This window comes from Penicillium subrubescens (genome assembly GCF_028828155.1).
Source record: "Penicillium subrubescens strain IBT 31985 chromosome Unknown utg000003l_segment0_segment0, whole genome shotgun sequence".
NCBI lineage: Eukaryota > Fungi > Ascomycota > Eurotiomycetes > Eurotiales > Aspergillaceae > Penicillium > Penicillium subrubescens.
Window position 1 is genome coordinate 1,320,803 of NW_026643153.1, and position 19,712 is coordinate 1,340,514.

Below are 19,712 nucleotides of genomic sequence, written 5' to 3' on the forward strand. Positions count from 1 at the left end.
ATGATCTCCGAAGGCGCGAGCTTCCATCCACGCGAGAAAATATTACAACATGGAGGCGAGAGACGCTCAGGAATGTGTCTGGTGGCTGAATACACTCTTCGATACTTCAACGGGTTGCGAGAGTTGAGATCTGGACATATTGCAACTACTCACGGATGCTCACGATCATGCCGCTCAAGTACACCATCTCCAGCCGTCTGCTAGCACGTTTAGAAAGCTCCTGCTGGACAAGCTGTGCCCACCATACAAGAATCCCTCGTCACCTACCCCGACCAACAGACCTGGGAGGGATCAGGCACTATTCGCATCATGCACGCCCCAGTCCTAAGCCCAGTAGGTCGTGGGCTTTCCTCGCAAGCAGAAGTGCCATAGCTGTTGGGATCGCTGCCGCCTCCCTCCAATTATTGAGCGACGACACATACGGCAAACCTCAGGGCAAGGTCAAAAAAGCCAAGATCAAAACATTTCGTTTGGCTGAGGTTAAGCAGCACGACGGATCATCCAAGAATCCCTGGGTTATCCGGGGGACTTCGGTGTACGACATTACAGACTGGGTCCAGGCTCATCCCGGGGGTGAAGTGATCTTAACCGCCGCGGGAGGCAGCCTGGAACCCTACTGGGACATCTTCACAATTCATAAACGGGCAGACGTCTACGAAATCCTAGAGCAGTACAAGATCGGCGAGATAGACGGTCTTGATTTGAAGGATGGCCGGGTACCCCAGGACGCCATCATCGACCCATTTCAAAATGACCCGGAACGGGATGCGCGACTCTTGACCCTGACGCCATGTCCAAGAAATGCAGAGACGCCAGAGGGAGGTCTCAGAGATTTCATTACCCCGAATGAGTTGTTTTATGTCCGAAACCATTTTTGGGTCCCCGCCGTGGATGGAGAAGAACACAAGATCACCATCGAGCTGACGGACGGGAGTGAGAGGACATACACTGTCAAGGAACTAAAAGAAAGATTTCAGAGGCACAAGGTCACGACTACGCTCCAGTGTGCCGGGAATCGCCGCAAGTCCATGACGGACGGTGCAGGGCCAACAAATGGCCTGCAGTGGAAAGCCGGTGCCATCTCGACTGCCGAGTGGGGAGGAGTCAAGCTTGTCGACGTCCTCGCCGACGCTGGTCTGGATATTAAGAAGCTGCCAGCCGATGCTCAACATGTCCACTTCTCGGCCATGGAGGCGTACGGAGCGTCCATCCCTATCCGCAAGGCCATCGATCCTTGGGGGGATGTCCTGTTAGCCTTTGACATGAACGGGGCCGAGTTGCCGCGAGATCATGGCTACCCTGTCCGGGTCATTGTTCCGGGCACGGTTGCAGCACGCAGTGTCAAGTGGCTATCTCAGATCACGGTATCCGAGGACGAGTCTCCGACCCAGTGGCAGCAGCGCGACTACAAGAGCTTCTGCCCAAGCGACGTCAAGAATCCGGACTGGCAAAAGGCTCGATCGATACAGGAGATGCCCGTCACGTCAGCAATCACACGCGTTGAACCTACCAGGGACAGCAAGGGTGAGGTGGAATCCATCTGCGCAGAAGGCTATGCATACTCGGGCGGAGGGCGCGAGATTATCCGTGTGGATGTCAGTATCGACGAGGGCAGGACATGGCACGAGGCTGAACTGTTGGATGATGAGGCTCAAGTGAGTGGAAGTAGGGCATGGTGCTGGAAGCGTTGGAGGTACAAGGGGCAGGTTCCCTATGATGGCAAGGCATTTTCTGAGGCTGTATTGGTGGTCAAGGCCACTGATGAGGCATACAATACCCAGCCACACACTTACGAGAGCATTTTCAATGCGAGGGGCAATCTGGCGACGGCATGGGATCGCGCAAAGCTATCGTGAGAGAGATGGATCGTACACAGCAGCATTGAGCGACCTTGACTTTTTTTTCTGATTCATTGTTCTCCATCGAAATATCTTAGCTTTGAGTCACCCTCTAGGCTGCTTTCTGCGTCAGCATTCATTTTTTAGCATAATAATACCTTTGTTTTGAACAGCATTTTTTACTGAAATTTGCATGAAATTGTTGAGACTGCTTTACGTGGAGGCCCAAATTTCAGGAGTTCTACAGAACCCGATTGTAAATCTTTGTCGAAGCCATACTCCGTCAATTTCCACCTACCGCCATTATTCTAGGGGGCTGGGCAATCTCTCCAAGACAGCTTTCAGAATGGAATGTATTCTCAGGGCCTTTGCTGCCTGATTTTCCAGGCTTATTTCTATTGTTCATGTATTCTTTAATTTGTTTTAGAAGTTGGTGATTACTGTAATCTAGACCTCGCCACCTCCGCCCGTTGAGCAAATTAATGGCCACGTTGATTAGAAGCGTAGTATATCCACAACCATATTCCTAGAACGTATTGGCGTGCTTCTTTCTCATCACGACTCATGAGTGGAAATCCTACGATGGGCACCCCGATACTCCGCTACTCCGAGAATTTCACCGGCGCACTGGATTGGCCTAACCGCTCTCGGCCCCCGCGTCGCACGGCCCGATGTTTCTTTTTAACCAATAACCTTGGGTCTTTTTTGAAGCTCCGTACGTCGCCCTTTTTTCTTTTTCTTTCCCTTATCCTATTCATTCCACAGCAAGATTTCCAGGCTTCACTTTGCCAAGTGCTCGAATCTCTCGTCAATTTCATTTCTTAGCCAACAGCAAATCCCAGACAGATATGGCGTGGTCGGAACCTAGGAACACGGGTATGCAATACCGCAGGCTGGGGAATTCGGGTCTCCATGTCTCGGTTCTAGGCCTCGGGGGGTGGCTCACGTATGTTGACTCTCGCTTGGCGCTGGCTGTGAATCGCAATTTTCAAATTTCAAAATGCTGACGAGATTGTTCTAGATTTGGAGGGCACGTTGAGAATGGTTTGTTTTGAGTCTGATCCTCCATGATGCGCCAGGCGGAAGCTCACTGAAATAGAAAAAACCATTGCTTGCATGAAGCAGGCCTACGACTGCGGTATTAACTTTTTCGATACCGCTGAGAGGTGAGTTTGACCGTGAAATCGATGTCGATGCGAGTCAACTGACAGCTTACAGCTACGCGGATGGTCAGTCTGAGATTGTCATGGGCCAGGCCATTGAGAAGCTCGGGTGGAAGCGCAACGACATTGTCGTGAGCACAAAACTCAACTGGGGCGGTGCCAATGGGGAGGTGCTCGTCAACAACCACGGACTCTCCCGCAAGCACATCGTCGAGGGCCTCCAGGGGTCTCTGAAGCGTCTCAACCTCGAATACGTTGATATCGTCTACGCCCACAGGCCCGACCGGCTGACTCCGATGGAGGAGACGGTCCGGGCCTTCAACCACGTCATTGAGCGCGGTTGGGCTTTTTACTGGGGAACATCCGAGTGGTCGGCGGACGAGATTGCCGAGGCCTGTGGCATCGCCCGTGAGCTGCGCCTGATCCCCCCAGTGGTCGAGCAGCCACAGTACAATCTGCTGGCTCGAGAGAAGGTCGAGGGCGAATTTCAGCGCCTGTACAGCCGGTTTGGCCTCGGCCTGACCGTCTTTAGCCCAATCAAAATGGGCTTGCTCAGCGGCAAGTACAACAACTCGCCTGATCAACCTCCCCCAGGATCGCGTTTTGCCGAAAGCAACGACAAATTTAGCAACATGGTGAGGGACTCGATGTATGGTAACGATGAATGGAGGCAAACGATCGCCAAGGTGATCAAGCTCAAGGTATGTGCCCGCTGATAGCACCATCTGGCTACTTGTCGTAGCAGAGCAGTCTCTCTGCCTTGGTTTCTCTCGTGACCGACGTGATTCAGTTCTGTGATCCAATATTCCAGCAGACTAAGTACTTTCTCTCTGTAGCCTATTGCCGATCAACTCGGGGTCACGCAGTCGCAGCTAGCGCTCGCTTGGTGCCTTAAGAATGAGCACGTTTCTTCGGTCATCACGGGTGCATCGAACCCCCAACAGATCGTCGAGAACGTCAAGTCACTGCAGGTTCTCGATAAGCTGACGCCGGAGGTCATGGCAAACATTGACGCTATTGTGGGCAAGATTGAGCTTGCTCCGGCGAGACAGGACTGATCGGACTCGCCATCCGTCGAATTAACAGGGGTATGAGTATGGGTAAGGCCGAGGTTATAGAAAAATCATAAAGTATCTTTGCAGCTTCCAACCCTTGGAATGGTATATGTACAGAACCAGGGCAAATGAAATCAGCATCTCCAGGACAGAATCATGAACCGGAATTTGTACGAGTTTCTTTGCTCAATGGTACCTCGTTGTAGATAATATATATCTGTGCATTGCCGGTACGTCTGCCTTTTCTACTAGCGCCTTGCATTCTATAGATATACTACGAAGATATTATCTATGAAGTAATCCATCATTTATGTGCCAGAGTTGTTTTCCGGAGTCAGAGCTTCTTGTGTTAGTCGCGCTGGCTGGAAGTCAGTGGAATCGTACGGCAGGACCATGCATGAAAGCCGTAATGTAGCAGGAATCTACAGCAAATGAATTAAAATCATCATCTCATCCAAATATTGTCAATCCTCCCTCTAAAAATGGCAACAAGAGAGTTTAATAATTGATCAGCTGGGGATTACTGCATTATCGTTTCACTTAGTTTTGGGTTGAGCCCAGCAACTGGTATACAGTACGTAGGTGGTTGGTCCACTCGGTCACATGACACTGACAAAAACTCGTCCGATCGACGCGCTGATTTAAAGAGACTACCAAGATTTCTTTCTGGTCACTTCATGCGATTCTACTCATACTAGTATGTCAAGCCACAGAACTCACACTAGAGTTGCCGGCGCCCCGGACTATGATAATCCCCAGTTTTGGGATACCAGATTTGCGACCGGTCAGGATGTCGGCGAATGGCTCAACTCTGGAGAAGCTTTGGTTGAAGCTGTCTTGTCAGACTTGGAACACCGTTCTGGCTTCGATGAGCAGACTCCACGCGTCTTGCACCTTGGGCCGGGTGTCTCAAAGCTGGGCCCGAAGTTGCGAGATGCTTGCGTTCAGCGGCAGTGGAAGGGACGTGGTATTGTGGTAAGTGTTGGACAATCCATTAGGTCTTGCCTTGCGTTATACCGCGCGGCCATACTGACCATTTTTATATGAAGAACGTGGATTTTTCCGCCGAAGCTGTTCGTCTTGGACAAGATGCCGAATACCAAATACCTCCCGACCAGGCCATGGCTTGGCACCGCGCTGATTTGCTCTCTTGGGACGATGTCTCCAGCGTGTCTCGCTTCGCACCATTTGACGTGATTATAGACAAAAGTACGAGTGACGCGATCGACACTTCTGACACTCAGTATTTTACCGTGACTGATGACATGTCTCGTCTGTGCCCAACTATCAAAGAAATCCTCTCTCGGAAGCCCTCGATCGCCCCATCGCCAGTGGAGGTACTTGCTTTGCACCTAGTCCCCTTGAGCCGCAAGGAAACTACGTGGATTGTATTATCATATTCCAGCCTGCGATTTGATAATCGCCCATTTCTCGAAAGATATTGGTCGCTGCGATCGCGCATACCTTTGAAAGCGCCACCAGGGCCCGTGTCTTCCTCTGCCTATACCCCCGAAACTTTCCATTGGCTCTACATCTTGGACCGGAAGTAACTTTAGCCGCATTTTGGGCAAGGTAATGCCGACGATGACCACCTTCGTCAGATCAGGGATCCGTCTGGAGCGCGTGCCGACCATTGATATGGATTGCGGCGAGTCGCCTCCGTACTGGCGATTGATGAAGCAATTTTCCGGCAGCATAACACGTCATCTTGATATACAATGATCTGACAACCAATGCTTACCCGCTGTCTGTCTTTCCGTGGAAATATATCCAAGATGTGTGGTCTACCAACAACGCTGAGCCGATCTACGCCATTGAAGTCTACTTCCTTTGGAACCGGGTGAAAATTGAGATAGTTGGACCAATCGAAATGCTCTTTCAGATTCACAGCAGTACGGGCGAAAACCTTCGATATACTTGGATGCTCAAGCATCATGTTCGACACGTCACGCTCATCATCCTCAGTTGATCTTGATCCAGTCCATGCGACACAGGTCTGCACCTCCTTTCGTGTCTCACACGTCCCGCAACCCCCCCGTATCCACTCAACTCTCCACTCTCACCTTCACGAACCCAGCTTAGCAGCCTAAGTTGATTGCTATCGCTTGAATTAGTCTCTGGGAGGTCCAGAGGATAGGGGAAGTATGGGGTAACCAGAATGGACTTACCGTTAGCGTACAGGGCATACGTGTCTGCGTTCATGATGGCGTCGCTGGTGCTGAGGGCGGTTGCAGCCGAGTAACCATATCCCAGGTCGTCGGTGCCGGGACTATAGACGGCCGGGGCATGAGTGAACTCGTGCAGGCTGGTTGTCGCCTGGTCCTGGCTGTGACAGCTGCTCGCCAACGCCGGCAGCTCGGAATAGTAGATGTCGCAGTTTGCAATGACATTCTGAGATGGCAGCGTGTAGGCCAACACGTTCGTCTCACAGTATCCGAGCACATCAGTACAATAGTACTTGGTGCCCCCAGAGGTGGTCGACTGGGCCTCCCTAGCGACTGCCTGCAGACGAGCAGCCACAAGCTGGCGGGTCGAACTATCTGTGGTGTGGAAGTACTCAGAGAACTTGGACGCGGAGCCGGATTGGGCTGCCTTCGCCGCCGCTGTTGCGAGGGACGCGGCGTTCCGAAGGGCCCGTTCGAGGGCTGACTTGCGACTCGAGTTGCTGCAGCTCTCCTGAGTGCGCCGGTTGAGTGGCTTCACGGCTTTGTTTACACGGGATGCCTTCACTGCATCGACTTCAATCTTGAGGTCGTTCGAGTGATACGGCAGATAGCCGGAGACGGCTCCCTCGTTCACTAGAGGCACCAGGCCGCTAGAACGCAACACCACAGGGCCACCGTGTGACAGATCGCTAGTTGCCGCAATGTCGAACTCATCCTCCAGAGTCTCCCCGGCAGCCAGCGTTGTGAGAGCTTCCGATGTGAGACCCTGAAGCTTGAATCGGCGCTTGATGCCTTCGAATGTGACCTCGTCATCTAAAGGCATATCAGTACATTTATGGAAAGGAAAAATAGAACGACAGTCAGTCATACCGTCTTTGTAGACTGCGACCTTCTTCACTGGTGCACTGTCGCGGAAGAAGTTAAGGTGCACAAAGGTAACATCTTCATTACCAGTGTTCTTGACCACAGCTTTGATGCGGGTATCGCTGACTTGGCTCAAGGTAACATCCAGACCGGATGCTTGCTCGGCCTCGACCGGCAACGCGTACGCGTGTTGTGCGAAGGCCAAAACGGCAGCGGAGAACACTGTAAAACGCATAGTGGATATTGCAAGATGCAAGTATTTGAATTTATCTTTCAAAGGATTCTTCTCGGCTGTTGACCTTGATTTCGGGCTTGTTGGTACTGATACACTTAATCATCGCGGGCAACATGCTCTGATTTATAGATTTCTCGGAACCTTGAGCATCCTAAAACAATGGACCCCGCTCCTCCGAAGGCATCATGCCGTTGAGACTTGAAGTGATCGCCAGCGAGAATATCTAAAGAAAGAAGGTAGTATCTTCTCAGATCTGATCCAATTGTTTGACTCGCATACAGGATGGTGGAAGCCCCAGACGGGATCTCGTCAGTATCCCTCGATATCTAGAGATATCGGTATATTCCCTGAAGATCACTCTGCGTTGAAGGGTCACTGAACTGCCTTGGCCCGGCGGAGGCCCGTTTCTGTCACCATTACCCGGACTTCAAGCGTTGTTCGTGTTTGGCTCCGAGGGGCCTCCGAGTCTCTAGGGAAAAAGTTGTCTTTTCCATTGATTGGTGTGATATCTAGCCTGGCGAGAACCAAAACCCGCGATGTAACAGCCCGTGATCAATCTGAAGTAGACCGAAACAAATATGGGGTTATACTCCAGCACGCATTATGCATAATAGATCTAGTCTGCAAGATCGGCAGAGGGACTCTGTGTTTCTGACTGGTTCCAGCCTTGCTAATATCAGACGGAGGCTACCCAATAGTCTCTACCCAATAGTCTCGTTGTCTCCGCTGAGAGGCTTGCCAAGCCACCGGACCCTGCATCATTCCCGGACTCCGACGCCAAGATACCACCCAAGACTTTCAAATGTCTTGACTGCAGATAATCCACCCCAGTCTCAGCCATCTCAATACACTTACTAAGGGTGTGCCCCGGAGATATCCTTGATATTCTGCCCCGCAGCCTGACCTCCACCATAGGATTTGTCGGCTGATAAGAAAGTGTGCCAAGTCCGGAGGGGAGGGTTACACGCAGACTCAGGCATGAGTTGGAATTATATCCTGCTGCAGATCTTGGCGCATCAGAAGCTGTTTTTGATTGGATGGAACATGGAAGAACCGGGAAGGATGTGATTGAGTCCCGGAGAAATCGACGGCTTTGGCAGCATCCGAGATGGGGGATGTCTCAATAGACGAGGCAGCCTAGCCTCAAGCCCGGGATCGTTAAAGTATGTGTAGCTTAAGAGCTGCCACCACAGGGTTATAAAAGACCGGCATTTCATCCGTGTCATGAATTATGATAATCGAGAACAATAACGTTACTGCAGACAACATCACTCCTCATCTACCTCTATTCTTGACGAAATGCAACCGGGTCTGGGGCTTCAAGTCACCCTGGCTTGCCAATTGCCGACCCTCCAGGCGCAGTCATCTTTCACACTACCCGTCAAAGTTTCTGTTCAAAATCTTGGGAGTGACCCTGTGACATTCCTGAGATGGGGTACCCCGTTCGACGCCCATGCCGCGGTCTCGGGTGTGTTCGAAGTTCGTGATACTGCCGACGGGACAGTTCTGCCTCTAGACGTGCTCAAAATATCCCGCAAGCTTCCGGCGTCTGCAGGGGACTTAATAGAGGTTGCGGGAGGCCAAACAATTGATAAGATAGTCGAGTTACCAGGAGTAAATCTACAAGAAGGTCATGGCTATTCTATTATTACGCAAGGCATTTGGCACGCCATATGGAAAGCGCCACGGGTTGATGTCACTGCATCCCAATTATCGGACTTCTCAGGGGCAAGCCGCGGTGAGTTTCAGTCAAATGTTGCACTTGTCAATATTGAGTAATCGGGGTATTTTGTGATTGGAATTGAATCAACATGGATATTGACTGTGTTCTTCAACCCAAACCCCACCCACTCTAGAAGGGTCCAACATCATGTGCCATAGAGCACATCAATGGTCTATATTTTGCGGTCTATATCTTGTCAGCCTTTCTCTGTTTAATTATGTTTTTCTGAGCTCCACATATTTAAACAAAATTGAGCGAACCGTCTCATCACTAAACCATCAGTGCTTTTCTCATCCTGGTAAATGCGGTTGCCTTCGGAGCTTGAGTATGGATCGGTTCACGCAGAAGATTGAGGGCGGTACTAGTCATCAGATATCACCAACGAAAGATGCGCAAGACGTTTTCAGGGTACTGCAAAATGGCGGGGTTGCCATCATCCCAAGTAATGTGGGATATGGAATTGCTGCCATAGACCCGGAAGCTATTCGTCACATATTTGTGGCTAAAAGGCGCCAGCCACATAAACGCCATGCCATGATCGGCAACTACGATCTTCATAAACAAATTCATAATCTCTCTTCTCGAGAGGCAGAAATGGTTAGACTATTGACAGTGGATCTGGACCTTCCCGTTGGGGGGGTCGCCTCGTATCGTCCAGACCACCCGATCATACAGAAAATTCCGCACGATTTATTGGACGAAGCTCTATCAACGGAACCGCGGCTATGCTTGTTAACGGAGGGGAGTTCCAAGAAGAGTTGTCTAAGCTAGCAACCAATGCGGAGCTCCCATTGCTCGGGTCATCGGCAAATTTGACGGGCACGGGAACGAAAGTAGCTGTAGAAGATATTCAACCTGAAATCAGGGCGGCAGCCGATATTATTGTCGACTATGGACGACAAAAGTACTCCCATCCACGTCCTTCGTCAACAATGATCAATTTCAACGAGCTGAGAGTGCTCCGGTTTGGAGCTTGCTATGAAGTGATACAAGACGCGTTTTCGCGCTTCTATGGCCTTTCTCTACCAAATGACCCCGGCCGAGATATTTTATTCTCCGGTCATTTGCGGCAAGATTGCGATTCCAATTGAAGAAAGGGCCCTGCCATTTCTGAGAGGGAAAAAAAGATAGTTGGACTTTGACTTGCTTCAGATATAAAAGTAATGACTCAAGTCTCATATAGGTGTGAACAACGTATCATCAAATAGAACACAGGCCAACACATAAGCTGGTATAATTTATCGACACTTATGTCTCAATTTACGTTGCTGTTGTGACACCGCAACCATCAGGTCCAATCTTGCTGCATTCTAGAGATAATTGTTTCAGTGAAGTTCCACAACAGACTGCTATCATGAGTATGCCAAGCTGCTCCGGTCCAAAAGGAGCGTGAACGACCTTGCCGATCATTCAGACTTTGGTAGAAGCCACTGCGAATCAATTCAGAGGACACGCGGAGTGCATATGGCCCATGGTTTATTAATGCTTCAAACTGAGCATGTTTCCCTGGAATAGCTCGGCTGGTCTCAGCGATTATCTGACTTTGAACTTGCGCAGCGGACATAGAGATGTTACTACCAAATTTGACACCTGTTAGAGAGGACCGAGTATGTATTGGACCGAGCGTATATGTGGTTGGCAATCTTGGAAGATAGAAAATGAATGGATTAGTAGCTCTGTTAGAAAGAGTCGTTTTTTGAGCGATCGGTGTATTCCGAAGAACACCGCTGAAGTAGTCCGTATGTTTGAAATAAGAGAACAACCCGGTTTCTTCGTTGTCTAAATCGAAACCTGTCAAGATAGCTGGTTTGGGGGGAATCTTAAAGAGGAATTGCTTGATCCGAAGCAGTTTTTGGCCGGAAGGCGTGGCGACAATGGCATGCGCATGTGACCCGGGATTATCACGTTCCATCGCTACAACAGAACTGCTTAAGAGCACACTATTCGTCGTCTGCAGATCTACTAATGCCTTCTCGTAAACTTCATGGTTGTTTTGCCTGACGGTGGCTAGAAAGCCAGATGACAAGCTGCGCAGCATTTGAGGTCCGAAGCTCTTCATTACATAGAGCGTTGGTAAGTTCAAAATATCGCCAATTCCTTGATCAATTGTCCATATGGACGGAATTATAGCAGTTAGGTTGTGATTGAGCGCGAACTGTCCAAATGGACGCAGTAGATCATCTGGTACCGACAATGGGAAGATGTATCCCCCATCAAGGAAAATCACATTGATTGGCGATTCCATTTTTCAAACGTTCTCTCGGTGGCATTCAAACTAGCTGGGATGTGGACGGGCCGGCCCGTTTGGAGATCGATACTTGGTAGACACGAGTTGAAAAACAACTTGGTCAAAGGGATATCAAGGCGGGAGAAAAACTTATGCACCAGAGGTAAGTCGTGAAACGCCACGACGCCAAGTTCGATTGTGGACGAACTGACGGGGTCATGATATGTAGGTGTGTGTCCCCCTAACTAAAAAGCCCATCAACACTACAGCTTAAACAAAATCACCAGCGTCGTTGTGTCACAGCCACTCGTGGTAGGAGACTGGGTGCCGAGGTCGTACAAGCATGCACATTTGTATCTCCCGGCAGGGTGTGCAAGATCACCTCTCTAGAGCTTTGCATAGTTTCTCATGTACCTTCATCAACACATTCAGATGACTGTCCGAGATCGCGAAATATCTTTTAAGGAAGGAACAGACATTTATTAGCGGTATACCTGTTGCCGAAATTCATTCAAGGTTAACATTTTAAGTAGACCAGATCTGTTGCCCCAGTGGGTAGGTAAACACTACCCGATAGACTTGATTTTTATTTGAACTTAAGTACCTAGCGGAAGCTAGAGGACAGAGGAGAGTATTGGAAGAGAATATGAATTTGTATGCATTTAGAACTTCCAGTGAACTCGAGAGGAAAGGGGTGGGCTGGGTGCAAAATACTCCGAATGCCTCTTCTCGTCAACATAATGTGCACCATAACTAAGTTAGCCATTCATTCTGCGCTTACTCATTCACTCGCTTGCTGAAATTCTTGGCCCCAATCGACTTCTGCAACTAGACATACTTTACGGTCACGCTGTTGGAGGTAACAGAGCTGGAAGTGAGAATGTTGTTGTTTTGCTTGATGTCGATGAGGGTAGCACCGGATGGACCAACGGTGGAACCACCGTCAGTAGCCTCAGCACCAGAGAATGTAACAGTTCCAAAATTGGCAAATGGAACGAGGGAGCCGCCGGACTCGAAATCTTCGACAATCCATTCAGCATTGTACTCGCAGAGAGTACCATCGACCCCACCATTGAAAGTGTGGGTCACGGACTTGCCGGTAGAGACATTCTCAACTGTGGCGGTTCCAGCAGTCGTTGAAGTAGCATCGACAGTCACCTTAATCACGTTCCCAGCGGCGATACTGATGCCGCTGAAATCATAAGCATAGTCAGGATACCACTCATACCAAGCGTCATATGAGACAGAGCTGCCTTGAATGCAGAAATCCACTCCGGTCTGCAAAATGGCGGTGCCACAAGTATCTCCATCAATACCAACCCATGCGGAGGCACAGTATTGAGTACTCGAAGAACCCCCAGACGGCACTTTGGGGGTGGGAACGGTGAATTCTGCAGTGACAGCGGTGTAGCCAGTGCCGATGAGCACAGCACCGGCCCAGTTGGAGCTGTATTGCTCATGCAAGGTCTTGTTCAGATGAAGAACCTCGTTGGTACCTGGCTTATAAGGTGGGTGGCTTTCACGGCCACTGGCGCGAGCAAGTCGGCGAGCCTCATGACGTGCCTGGCGCTGGGCAGTCAGGGGCGCTGCAATGGCCGCAGTAGCAAGCAGCGAAGTGCCCAAGATGGTGGTAGAGAACTTCATGGTTTCAAATGTGCAACGATAGAGAAGGTTCAAAGCTGGAAGATGTGATCTGTGTTCGAGATAGAGAGAATCCTGTGAGGCGATGGGGAGGTGGGAAAGGAAGACGAGGAGGATGACCTCGATTTTATATAGATACCAAGGCACCACTTCTTTTGATAACAACGGAAACGGGCCAAATTGGCCAGAGGTTCTTCTGCATATCCCCTATTTCGAATCAAATCTGTGGATAGCGAAGCTGGCGCCATGGGACTATCGGGTCGATGCAACATCATCAGCAGCAAAGCAAGACAATAGGTCAACGGAAGGAAAAGGATCCAGGCCTATGTGATTAGTACCGTCACGCCGTCGGAGACCGATGATTTTGACGGCCTAGCCTGGACACTGTATCGTGAGCCGGTCTGCAGAGATCGGGGCAGAACGTATCTAGTGACTCTGGCTCACATGAAGGGGTCATCGCGATATCGCCGGCTCAGACCACACGGGTCATATTGTTTCGAAATCCAGGAGCATAGAATAATGCCATTTAATTTCCAGATGATATAGCAATCTACGAGTGCATACATGCACAAAGGCCAAGCCAAATGGGGCTGTGAGCTGTGGGCAAAGTCATCATCCGGTAGATATCACTATGCCTGAATACTTACGGAAAAGGATGAATAGACTCCCGACCTCCACTAGTAATGCATAACCCCACCATATGCAAGATTTGTATCGGACAAAACCTGCCAATAAACGGATTGATGCACTTGGTCAAGGCTTGTTTGAAGAGTGCCGAGAAGGTCAGCCCCCGCATTCGTCAAGGCACATGGGGCTAGCTAAATGGAGCGTGTAGCGTTGCCATTCCATCAACTACTGGGAACTGTGGTGAAGATATCACGGAGGCCCGACGGGGACCCATGCCTGAAGTTATGATAAGGCGGCCGTCAATTTTAAAAAAACCACGACAGTGGACTTTTTGAAATGGGTCTTTTTTAGCGGATATGACCATGTACAGATGAGCCGGGGCCAACTGGGTAACGATCGACCATTCTGTTGAGGATAACGCAGGTGATGTGCGATAAGCGACGCCGATGCAATGTTACGGTGGCGCCAGGGCTAAATGCGCCTTCAGTGAGCCACGGGAAAGATGTGAGGGCCAAGCTTTAGACAAGCAACACTGCCGAGGATGGAGCGGGAGCCTAGATGAGACAGGAATACCTGTGTCTGAGATCGGAAGATGTTTAGATTTTGCCGTTACTGACGATCGCTCATATTTCCGCCTCCCGCGATATGAATGTGTGTGCATCAGAGAAGGCTTGCTGAGGGGCTTCTGCTTGCCGTGGTCTCTAAAGCCCGTCCTTTGGTGCATTGCGAGTCCTGAAGAAAAATCAGGGGAAAGTCAGCCCCGCGCGACGACCAGATTGGGCGCCACGACTTAGTTGGTGTGGTCCAAGCCCGAACACGCTAACTTGGTTCGAGCATCACACCCGAAACCCCGCGGCCAAGTCACCAGTGGTATGTTTACGGATGATCAAGCGATGCCCTAGACCGGCCCATAGGTGAACTGTGTCACGAGGAGTCCGGATTCGCGTCGCATGAATAGCGATCAAGCAAGATTTCGGAGAGGCAGGTGAAAAGTAAGAAAAACTATGGACTCACAGGGTCAAGATAAGGATTGTGGAAACAATAGGGGGAGGTAAACCTTGAACCTGAAGTGTAAGCCTGACTGCCTGAGAAGAAAGACAATGACGGAACAACAAGGCCCGTATGACTAAGAATGTTGCCCATGGTGCATTTTTGGTCTAGCGGTAATATGCCCTATCTGTGTTCGACAGACAATAGTAACCTCAGGCACTAAGGCACCTGACGGAACAGAAGCAGCAGTGGACCCCGGAGGAAGGGATATAGTTAACTAGTTAACTTAGTAACTAACTAACTAGATAACTTAAGTTAAGTAGTTAGTTAGTTAACTAAACCCGCATGTATTAGTCATTATTGTGCCCACATGAATTGCCAGATAGTTAGGGGCTTTATAGCAATTCAGACTTGTTGATATCCAATTGGTGTGCACTATGATTTACCAAGCAGTACTTCCGTCTGCACCCAGGCAGAAACTCTAATGCTTAGAGTGGGGCCAGTAGGTAGCATTGAAGGTAACTATTGATCGTGGGAAGCACTGGTCTTGACAGACAGGTCAAGAAACGGATCAGCTCAAACTGCAGTAGCAAAAATCTATCGTGACCGATAAGGCTACCGGGGCAGGATAATCATGGCAGAAAATGCACACAACACCCTCCCCATGCGAAGGCTTTGGGCCTAACAGGCAAATCGGACAAATACCAAACAAAGTTGAGACTATTCAAATAAAGAGAATGAGAAAGGTATCCTTGAATTAATTCTGATAAAGACTATCAAGAAAGTATGCGAAGCGTACTGTCTGTCGAGGTGGTATAAACCCCCTTCTATATGATACTTGCAAAAGACATGACCGCCAACGTCCGGGACCGAGTTATGAAAAACGAAAAGTTTCAGGGAGACCAATTTGACCTAACTGTGATTCGCCAATTGAAGGAGCATGAGTTTCTTCTGGCTGATGCATCAGGTAATTCGGTATGGGGTTGGGGACTTTAGGATACTTATCACCATACATATGTGCCAGATTGTGCTTATAACAGCTATTTTGGAGCAGGCCAACACAGAGAAACGAATAACTACAAAGTGCAGATCACTACTTCCAGATACCTTAATTCTGAATCAAGCTATTTCATACTTTTGTATCCCTATTCTACCTGAACATTCAACCCAGGAAATTCGTTTAGTGCAGCTAAGGTAAGGTTAGCTTGGATATTTGGCGAACTGAAAGGGTAGGTGACTGCTAAGGTACCGCCTTGTACCCTTTGTTGTACCTTAGAGGGCCCACCGCGCACAGGGCCGTTTTCGGCCTGTTCCCGCCTCGGCGAGATATTGGACTTTTGTCAGCTGCATAAATAGATGATAATACCAGTAGAGTTTCCGCCTGGTATTGGTATAATTATAAAAAAAAGGTGCACTGATTGAAAGTCAACCAGACCTCGAAAATGACTCAACTTCGGGGGTCTCGTATTGCTCAGTTGATTGGTGTTCTATATCAGCCACGCAATAATTCCATGGCGGTTCCTAAGGGTAGGTTCATGTCTCCCATTGTCCAAGCTTTGCAGTGGACCGCGTTCACTGATAGTGTCTTCCCCCGAGAGGCAAATGCTTTGAAGGATGTGCTTGAGATTTGTCGTCGGCCAAGTGATTTCGGTGGATTGAATATATCCGAGAGTTGTCAACTAAGCCCAGCACCGAAAGCTGAGATAATTTTCTTGTCGTCGGCGTGGCTAGAGGCGCTGAATTCAGCAGATAGGGCAAAGGGTCTCCCAGAGCCGATTGGATGACGTCCTATAGGCCGGCGGGGAATGGCACTTAGCGAGAAGATATTTGCCATGAATGATATGGAACACGAAGGGTTTGTTGTTCCCGGGGATCTGATTCGAGTTCAGGTGGACTGGGTCATCGCATCTGAGGCATCCTGGACTGTAAATGAGAAGAATATTGTGCTTGATGATACATCAATACTGAGACCGCAACACCAGGGAATGGAGAGAACATATGAACTCTTGTGGAACCAGGAATATTCCGGAATGACCAATTATGGCTTGCTGGAGACCATGGCGTTGACCCCAGAGTAAATCAGCTGCCAAGAGTGCAAGCCATGATTAACGCAAGCGAGCGCGCAGAAAGGGTATTCAAGATGACAGACTACCAATGCCTGAATGTGGGGATCCCATGAAACCAATCTTAATAACCAATTAGCACAACTAAATAGCTTTATAGTATACCATTCTGCTTACAGGGTTCTACAGGGAGCGTGCGCAGCCTGGTATGGTGGTCGTCGGATCGGATTCGCATACATGCTCATCTGGTGCCTTGGAATGTCTTGCAATCGGATTGGGTTCTGCAGATGTCACTCTGCCTCTTGTAACCGGAGAGACGTGGTTTTAAGTACCAGAGTTCATTAATATTCGTTTGGTTGGGGTTCCGCAGCCTGCTATAGGCGGGAAAGCTATAATCCTGTACATTTTACAGCAGCTGAAGAGAAACACTGTTGCCTCTGATCGAATAGTTGAATATACTAGACCAGGTGTTCAGCGCCTTTCTTCGGACGCGAGGTTTGCAATCTGCAACATGACTACGGTACGTCTAGTAAAATATGCGCCGCTGGTCACTCACTTCAAGGATTTGGATTGACATATTTACGCAAGAGTTCGGTGGTGTTACTGGCATTTTTGTACCAGATCGAATCACACTGAAGTTTGTGCAGAAGCGCCATTTAGTACGACACAGGAATTTGAACACCTATTTCAAGCCCGACGATGACGCAGTGTACGCTGCGATATATGAGATTGATTTGGGAAACGTGAGGTCATTCTTGGCTAAATATCCCAAGCCCGATGCTGTTGTCCCTATTCGGGATTTCGAGGGAATGAAACTAGATGGATGCCTTATTGGCGGGTGTACGACTGCAGAAGAGGATTTCATTCTTGGTGCTCTCGTCCTAGATCAATAGTTGAGACAAGGGAAAAGAGTTCAGAAAAGAGGCGTGAGAAAGGTCGTCCCGGGATCAATGCCCATCCTCCACAAATTACGCAAGTTAGGGACTCATTCAAATATATGAGAATGCCGGGTGTAGTTACTGTGTGGGCATGTCAGCCGACCAGGCTGGCTCTGGGGAGGTTTGGCTGCCGTCCAGAACAGAAATTTTGAAAACAGAATGGGAAAGGTAGAGAAGGATCGAGCACATTGCTATGGATTCGCGTGACTAACCATAACCAAATAGGGCCAATCGGACATCTTGCCTCGGCCGCGACAGTAGCAGCATCTTCATTCGGGATGAGAGTGACTGATCTGCACGACTTGCTTGCAGCAATCGACCCCAATGTTTGGAGTGAATTCAGGAGAGTGGAAACAAGTGAAGAGCAAAGTATACTCGCTGAGCTCTAATATGTGGAGCCGTATGGAACGCTTAATCCAATCCCAAGAATATCTCAGCAAAAGCTAGAGGGGTTTACTAATCCTCCGTTCTATCAATACACCGCAGAGAATATTGCGACAAATATCTTAATCGGTGCGATCCAAAGGCTCGGTGACTTTATTGATACAGATATTGGATGGCAATTCTCGTTATCTCACGTGGTTTACTTAACAAATCAAATATTGACAGATCGAGAAAAGCTCGCGATAACAGAGTTTCTTGTGAGTATGATAGACAACAAAAGCAGTGGAATTCATTGTCTTCAGTATACACATCCAGTGTTTTGCGATCGTGTTGGCTAAGGGTTCAACATCATGATTGCCAGTAAAGGTTTTGGCTGTGGGTCATCGCGCGAACAGGCTGTAATGGCTCTACTTGGTAAGACTGTATATCTAGTTCCTGGTGCGAAATAACCTTGCCATACTGAACAAAATTTTACCAGGGTGCGCTGTTCAACGTGTTATTGCAAGATCTTTTGCATTAATTTTTCAAAGGAATATGCCAAATCTAGGGCTATTGGGAATTACTATGGCGGATGAACAATTCTTCGAGACTGCAACGGAAGGAGCTGATGTTCCTATCGACGTTGATAAACGCACCTTAGAAGTTGCTGAGAGAAAGTTCCAATTTCAATTGAGCCAGATGGAGAAGGAGCTACAGACCACGGTGGCGTTTCATCCGCAATTCAACTGTTTGGAAACAAAGTTTTCGAAGTCATGATGAGTTCAAAGTACTCTGGAAAGGGCGAAATGGGAATAATGCCACCGGAGACACTGACTGAGCTTGAATGATAACTACAACACTTTGAACTCATGGATAATGGGATGGAATTAGTTGATACGCAGCTTCTGGATATAACCAAGCCTATTTATGCTCTGTAGCCTATTCAAAGAGGGATACTCTCTAAAGCGTTACTAAAACAATCAAATTTGATATGCGAAGCGCCGAACTGCTCTAATGATCGATTGGGAACACAGACCGGGATTGTAAGCTACAAAAATACCTCTCTAGGGCCATTCTGCGCAGATTATTCCACCGCATGAATTAAGCATAAACTTCTCGCAGCCTTCTATCTCCACGTTTACATGATATTTTCATTGACCTCATTCTTCCTCATAAAGCGTTCTGGTTTTTGATATACTACAAAGACTTGTTGCATCCCATCTTGTTGAGTATATCAGTTGTTAGAAGTCCGTTGCAAAGATGTTAAATATGATTTGATTAGTTGACCAAAAACTAGATACAGAACATCAAAAAAGGCCCGTTTGTTGAAGTGGACTCTAAGCAAGACATAAGCTGTTGTCGGCCAAAGTTTGCTCCATTAGTTTAGTTCAATTAAGCATGGCAGTTGATAACGGCGCCAGTGACATCGACAGGAGTGGCAGCACTGGGATTTCCATCAAGATCGAAGTAAGTGTGTTGAGCTGTGAAAGTGGTGACAGTAGCTCCGTTGTTCTTGAGAACACAGCTAATGGTTTGGGGGAACGCCGTCAGCTGGGCAGATGTGGCCCGGATCTGACCACCCGATGCGACAGATGAGGTACCAAAGAGAGATGCGATTGTCTTATCAGTGCCATCTGCAGAGAAAGAGGCACCTGCATAGGCACCAGATCTATCGTTGGAGAGGGCAAATGTCACAGATGGGGCATCCCGAGTCTCGAGTGGTGCGGCAGCAATGGTTGCGACCAGGAGGGAGCAGACAGCGATGACAGACTTCATGTTTGATGTTGGCGGGCAAAGGATATTTGATGGGGTATGGGACA

The 19,712-nt window shown here is 48.9% G+C and overlaps 10 protein-coding genes across 10 annotated transcripts; 7 read left to right on the forward strand and 3 right to left on the reverse strand.

Annotated features, from left to right (window-relative positions):
• Positions 1-155: 155 nt before the first annotated feature.
• Positions 156-1,856, forward strand: N7473_004499 (Sulfite oxidase; the record flags this gene model as incomplete). Its single annotated transcript, XM_057150439.1, has 1 exon — positions 156-1,856. One exon carries the CDS (start codon positions 156-158, stop codon positions 1,854-1,856), a length of 1,701 nt encoding a protein of 566 aa, XP_057010549.1.
• An 830-nt stretch (positions 1,857-2,686) lies between these two features.
• N7473_004500 (uncharacterized protein) lies at positions 2,687-4,059 on the forward strand (the record flags this gene model as incomplete). The annotated part of the gene is made up of 5 exons (XM_057150440.1): positions 2,687-2,784; positions 2,860-2,882; positions 2,938-3,004; positions 3,057-3,702; positions 3,838-4,059. The coding sequence occupies 5 exons, from the start codon at positions 2,687-2,689 to the stop codon at positions 4,057-4,059; spliced, it is 1,056 nt and encodes a 351-aa protein (XP_057010550.1).
• A 696-nt stretch (positions 4,060-4,755) lies between these two features.
• Positions 4,756-5,606, forward strand: N7473_004501 (uncharacterized protein; the record flags this gene model as incomplete). Its single annotated transcript, XM_057150441.1, has 2 exons — positions 4,756-5,031; positions 5,106-5,606. The coding sequence occupies 2 exons, from the start codon at positions 4,756-4,758 to the stop codon at positions 5,604-5,606; spliced, it is 777 nt and encodes a 258-aa protein (XP_057010551.1).
• A 528-nt stretch (positions 5,607-6,134) lies between these two features.
• Positions 6,135-7,320, reverse strand: mep20 (uncharacterized protein; the record flags this gene model as incomplete). The annotated part of the gene is made up of 3 exons (XM_057150442.1): positions 6,135-6,154; positions 6,225-7,034; positions 7,092-7,320. The coding sequence occupies 3 exons, from the start codon at positions 7,318-7,320 to the stop codon at positions 6,135-6,137; spliced, it is 1,059 nt and encodes a 352-aa protein (XP_057010552.1).
• Positions 7,321-8,619: 1,299 nt separating this feature from the next.
• Positions 8,620-9,099, forward strand: N7473_004503 (uncharacterized protein; the record flags this gene model as incomplete). The annotated part of the gene is made up of 1 exon (XM_057150443.1): positions 8,620-9,099. The coding sequence occupies one exon, from the start codon at positions 8,620-8,622 to the stop codon at positions 9,097-9,099; it is 480 nt and encodes a 159-aa protein (XP_057010553.1).
• A 2,999-nt stretch (positions 9,100-12,098) lies between these two features.
• Positions 12,099-12,914, reverse strand: N7473_004504 (A4/G1 family peptidase; the record flags this gene model as incomplete). Its single annotated transcript, XM_057150444.1, has 1 exon — positions 12,099-12,914. One exon carries the CDS (start codon positions 12,912-12,914, stop codon positions 12,099-12,101), a length of 816 nt encoding a protein of 271 aa, XP_057010554.1.
• A 3,446-nt stretch (positions 12,915-16,360) lies between these two features.
• N7473_004505 (uncharacterized protein) lies at positions 16,361-16,606 on the forward strand (the record flags this gene model as incomplete). The annotated part of the gene is made up of 1 exon (XM_057150445.1): positions 16,361-16,606. The coding sequence occupies one exon, from the start codon at positions 16,361-16,363 to the stop codon at positions 16,604-16,606; it is 246 nt and encodes an 81-aa protein (XP_057010555.1).
• A 496-nt stretch (positions 16,607-17,102) lies between these two features.
• On the forward strand, positions 17,103-17,484 carry N7473_004506 (aconitase family protein; the record flags this gene model as incomplete). The annotated part of the gene is made up of 2 exons (XM_057150446.1): positions 17,103-17,111; positions 17,182-17,484. 2 exons carry the CDS (start codon positions 17,103-17,105, stop codon positions 17,482-17,484), a joined length of 312 nt encoding a protein of 103 aa, XP_057010556.1.
• Positions 17,485-18,263: 779 nt separating this feature from the next.
• Positions 18,264-18,669, forward strand: N7473_004507 (aconitase family protein; the record flags this gene model as incomplete). Its single annotated transcript, XM_057150447.1, has 2 exons — positions 18,264-18,327; positions 18,461-18,669. The coding sequence occupies 2 exons, from the start codon at positions 18,264-18,266 to the stop codon at positions 18,667-18,669; spliced, it is 273 nt and encodes a 90-aa protein (XP_057010557.1).
• A 615-nt stretch (positions 18,670-19,284) lies between these two features.
• On the reverse strand, positions 19,285-19,668 carry N7473_004508 (uncharacterized protein; the record flags this gene model as incomplete). The annotated part of the gene is made up of 1 exon (XM_057150448.1): positions 19,285-19,668. One exon carries the CDS (start codon positions 19,666-19,668, stop codon positions 19,285-19,287), a length of 384 nt encoding a protein of 127 aa, XP_057010558.1.
• Between the last annotated feature and the right edge of the window lie 44 nt (positions 19,669-19,712).